The sequence below is a fragment of the Babylonia areolata genome, chromosome 33 (assembly GCF_041734735.1).
Source record: "Babylonia areolata isolate BAREFJ2019XMU chromosome 33, ASM4173473v1, whole genome shotgun sequence".
NCBI classification, from domain to species: domain Eukaryota; kingdom Metazoa; phylum Mollusca; class Gastropoda; order Neogastropoda; family Buccinidae; genus Babylonia; species Babylonia areolata.
In genome coordinates, this window is record NC_134908.1 from 4,382,440 (window position 1) to 4,387,439 (window position 5,000).

Here is a 5,000-nt window from a genome sequence, read left to right on the forward strand (position 1 = left end):
GCAACGTTTTCCTTGGTGTAGTTTGCTGTCACCGTTTTAGGGACTTCTTCTTCTGCGTTCACTCGTATGCACACGAGTGGGCTTTTAAGTGTATGACCGTTTTTACCCCGCCATGTAGGCAGCCATACTCCGTTTTCGGGGGTGCGCATGCTGGGTATGTTCTTGTTTCCATAACCCACCGAACGCTGACATGGATTACAGGATCTTTAACGTGCGTATTTGATCTTCTGCTTGCATATACACACGAAGGGGGTTCAGGCACTAAGCAGGTCTGCACATACTATGTTGTCCTGGGAGATCGTAAAAATCTCCACCCTTTACCCACCACTCAGGCGCCGTCACCGTGATTCGAACCCGGGACCCTCAGATTGACAGTCCAACGCTTTAACCACTCGGCTATTGCGCCCGTCCGTGTTAGGGACAAATCACCTGCTAAGTTCTTCTTTTCCTGAAGGTTAGGGTTTTTGTTGTTTGTTTGATTGATTTGGTTTTGTTATTTCATTTTATTTTATTTTATTTATTTATTTCATTTTTTTTCTCCTCAAGGCCACGACTAAGCGCGTTGGGTTACGCTGCTGGTCAGGCATCTGCTTGGCAGATGTAATGTAGCGTATTATGGACTTGTCCGAACGCAGTGACGCCTCCTTGAGCTACTGATACTGATACTGATACTGACACTGTGCAACAAAAAAAGGAGTTGGTTTGGTTTGGTTGTCAGTGTGTACGCTTTCGCTGTATCTGTCTGTCTGTCTGTCCGTCTGTCTGTCTCTGTCTCTGTCTCTCTCTCTCTCTGTCTGTCTGTCTCTGTGTCTGCCTGTGTCTCTCTGGGTCTGTCTCTGTCTCTCTGTCTGTCTCTGTCTCTCTGTCTGCCTCTGCCAGTGTCTCTCTTCTCTCTGTGTGTGTGTGTGTGTGTGTGTGTGTGTGTGTGTGTGTGTGTGTGTGTGTGTGTGTGTGTGTGTGTGTGTGTGTGTGTGTGTGTGTGTGTGCCCGTGCGCGTCGACTTATTCATTATCTCTCTCTCTCTCTCTCTCTCTCTCTCTCTCTCTCTCTCTCTGTCTGTCTGTCTGTCTGTCTATCGGTCCTAGCTATCTCTGTCTCTCTGTCTGTCTGTCTGTCTCTCTCTTGCAATGGTGATTTTATAACCGGTAACTAATCGTAGTCAGCTACAGGTGTGGGTGGTGCTGGAGCCGGGTGGTGGTGGTGATAGTGGTGGTGGTGGTGGTGGTGGTGTAGGTAGTGGTATACAAACGGTCAACACAAAGGGGTATTGATTAATCAACCAAAGAGTTCGTCGAAGTTAATCCTGCGCAACTAAACTCGACCTCTCTCTGAAGGTTTTGGTGGTTTCCCTGTTCTGCCGATTTTTTTTTTTTTTTTTTTTTTTTTGTGGTCGTGTCGACTCGACCAATGAAAACAAGGCTTACAAAAATAATTTAAAAAAAACACCAATCACCGATTCGGTCATTCTGTAGCCTGCACGCGCAAAATGGCAGCTGGTGGTAACCAAGACACAACTGTAACACTTCTCGTCATTGGCTGATTTCTCTTTCTCTCTCTCTCTCTCTCTCTTTCTCTGTGTGTGTGTGTGTCCCCGGTAGCGCAACGGATCAGTCACTTGGTTTCACACTTTGGTCCGGGTTAAGCTGATTGGCCAGAAGCTTTCGTACGGGGCTGACCTTTATGTTGGCTGAATATCTTCTCTCTTTTGGCTTCTTCATCTTCGTCTTCTTCTGCTATTATCGACTGCTGGTTTTTGGTTTTAAATCGAACGTTCCAGCAGTTTGAATTTGACGGCGGTTTTGTTGTTGTTGTTGTTGTTGTTGTTGTTGTGGAAATCGGTTGAAGTAATAATATATACCTGGTGGCTGTTTGGCTGACTGTTGATGCAAGATGGCTGACGAAAATCGTCGTGATGGACAGGTATGAATTGTGAATTGTGTGTGTGTGTGTGTGTGTGTGTGTGTGTGTGTTTTCCTCCTTTTTCCCCCCCTTTTATTCCACGCTGGTTGTTCAGTGTTGAGGGCTTTATTTGTAGAAAGTTTTAGATGTACATGATTCATAAACAGATATTTGTATTTGTATTTCTTTTTATCACAACAGTTTTTCTCTGTGTGAAATTCGGGCTGCTCTCCCCAGGGAGAGCGCGTCGCTACACTACAGTATAAATAGCATCCCCGCCTTCTGGAAATTCTGTGCTAGAAATTTTCCTCTTTTCTGTCACTCTCTTTGTTTCTGCCTCCCCCCCCCCCCACTTCCTTCACTGTTGTCTCCTTTTTCAGCCTTCCCAGTCCATTCCCCTTTCTTTTTTTTCTTTTTTTTTTTTTTCAAGCAAGCCTTGACACTTTTTTGTTGTTGTCTTTTCCGCAGTCTGTGATGTACTATCTGTGCTGTTTTGCTCTGGTGATTAGGTAGTGAGATGTAAACACTGGGATGGGCACTTGCTGCCCATTCTGCAGCGTTATTTGCCTATATGACCTCTTTTTTTTTATATGTATTTTCTGTTTGGCTTTGAAGTGTTGTTGTTTGTTTTTTGTTTTTTTTTCCCTTTTTACGATTTTCTTGTAATATGGGGATGATAAATTAAGCGGAATGGCAGGCGTCCTCAGCATGGCCTAGTCTTATAAGGAGCTAAATGGTTGGGATACTGTGTCCTGAACTGTGTTTTGTGGGTTTGTCTTGGTGGGTTTTGTTTGTTTGTTTATTATTATTATTATTAGTAGTAGTAGTTCTTTTTTTATGTATTTTCCATTACCTATTTACTTTTTGTTTTCTCTCAAGACCTGACTAAACGCGTTGGGTTACGCTGCTGGTCAGGCATCTGCTTGGCAGATGTGGTGTAGCGTATATGGATTTGTCCGAACGCAGTGACGCCTTCTTGAGCTACTGAAACTGAAACTGAAATTGTTGTTTGTTTTTTTGTTTTTTTTGTAAATGTGACAGTTTTGTGTTGACGCGGTTGAGCATTTGTATGGTTTGACAGTCCTGATATGGCCCTGTGCAGTCGGCTGGACTATAAACAACAAGAAATAAGAATAACACATCCTCGAATACCTCTCTCTGTGCTATTGGGTAATGCGGAGTTTCTTATTTTGTATTATACTATATGCATTGTATTGTATTGCATTGCATTGTATTATATTGTACAATATTGGATTGTACTGTGCTGTGTTGTGTTGAATCGTGTTGTATTGTATTGTATTGTATTGTATTGTACTCTATTGTATTGTACTGTACTGTACTGTATTGTATTGCATTGTATTGTATTTTATTGTATTGTACTGCACTGTACCGTATTGCATTGTATTGTACTGTATTGTATTGTATTGTACTGTACTGCATTGTATTGTATTGCACTTAGCGCACGTAAAAGAACCCACGGCAACAAAAGGGTTGTTCCTGGCCAAATTCTGTAGAAAAAATCCACTTCGATAGGAAAAAAACACACCAAAAAACAAAACAAACTGCACGCAGGAAAAAAATACACTGAAAAAAAGGAGAAAAAAATGGGTGGTGCTGTAGTGTAGCGGCGCGTTCTTCCTGGGGACAGCAGCCCGAATTTCACACAGAGAAATCTGTTGTGATAAAAAGAAATACAAATACAAATACTTTTTTTTTTCATGCCTATGTCGCTCCGTACAATTTTCAGTTTGTGAACATTTCGGCTTTCGCTTGTCTTTTCTTTTCTTCAAAGTTACCTCCCTTTCTCTTCCTTTGCCCAGAGGGCCGGATGTAAAACAAAAAAAGTAATATTGTTTAATCTTAAAAAAAAAAGAAAAAAAAGAAAAAAAATGGGAAAAAGAAGAACTATTGTAGTTGTAAAGCGCTGAGAGCAAAATCAGTTAGTAAGGCGCTGTATATCCTTCTTCTTCTTCTTCTTCTTCTTCTCCTTCTTCTTCATCATAATAATAATGATGATGATAATGATAATGATAATTTTTATACATAACAATGATAATGATGATAATAATGATAGTAATAATATGTTAGACTTCTTCTTCTTCTTCATTATTATTATTATTATTATCATTTAGTATTCTTATTATCATCATCATTTATTATTTTTTATTATCATCATCATCATCATCATCAACGTTATTGTTAGTATTATTATTATTATTATCAATTTGTTTCTTAATTCTAAATTTTTAATTTTGGTTAAATATAGACATTATTTCACTACCTTCCTGAAATATAGTTCGTTTCGATTCTTTTCCCTCGGACCTGTGCATGACGTAACGTCTTATTACCACCCAGTGTCTCGCGTGGTTTTGATCGCTTCGCGTCACTGAGCAGAGGAGATTGGATTCAAATCATGCGTAACAGATTACTTTCTGCCTGAGTGTGGGGGGTGGGGGGGTGGGGGGTGGGGTGTTCGGGGTAGTGGGGTGGCGTGGCGTGGGGGGGGGGGGGGGGGGAGGTATTCACGGTTATAAAGTGCTTCTGTAGGTGTACATATTGTGTATTGTTTTTTGGGGCCACAGTGGATTTTCTTTGGAGAGAGAGAGAGAGAGAGAGAGATTGAACGAACGAACGAACGAACGAACGAACGAATGTTTTATTCAGATAAGGCCAGAGCCCCTTACTGAAGGGGGATTCATTGAAGATAAACGATAATGAGAAAATGACATGACACAGTAAATCGACAGTTCAGATCAACCAAAAATAGTTAACACATATGATTCAGCAGCATTCACGAGATAACTGTACGTAATCTCTTCAATGATTCATGCATATATATATATATATATATATATATATATATAGCTAAGTTATACAGAGTGCACGCCTGTCTTGATGACATGAGTAAATTTAACCTAAAATTAGACGGATCTCTATAATATTTCGGTTGAATAAGTTTTTTGTCTAACCTTTGAGAGAGAGAAGAGAGAGAGAGAGAGAGAGAGAGAGAGAGAGAGAGACAGACAGACAGACAGACAGACAGTGAGAGAAAGACAGACAGAGAGAGAGAGAGAGAGAGAGAGAGAGAGAGAGAGATTCAT

General features: G+C 40.7%; 1 protein-coding gene across 1 annotated transcript in view; it reads left to right on the forward strand.

The window, feature by feature from the left end:
* Positions 1-1,632: 1,632 nt before the first annotated feature.
* The window catches only part of LOC143276841 (uncharacterized), a 12,994-nt gene continuing 9,626 nt past the window's right edge, over positions 1,633-5,000 (forward strand). Inside the window, exon 1 of the mRNA XM_076581496.1 lies at positions 1,633-1,920. Within this exon, the coding sequence (XP_076437611.1) occupies positions 1,891-1,920 (30 nt within the window). The 5' untranslated portion in view covers positions 1,633-1,890. The remainder of the gene's footprint in view (positions 1,921-5,000) is intronic.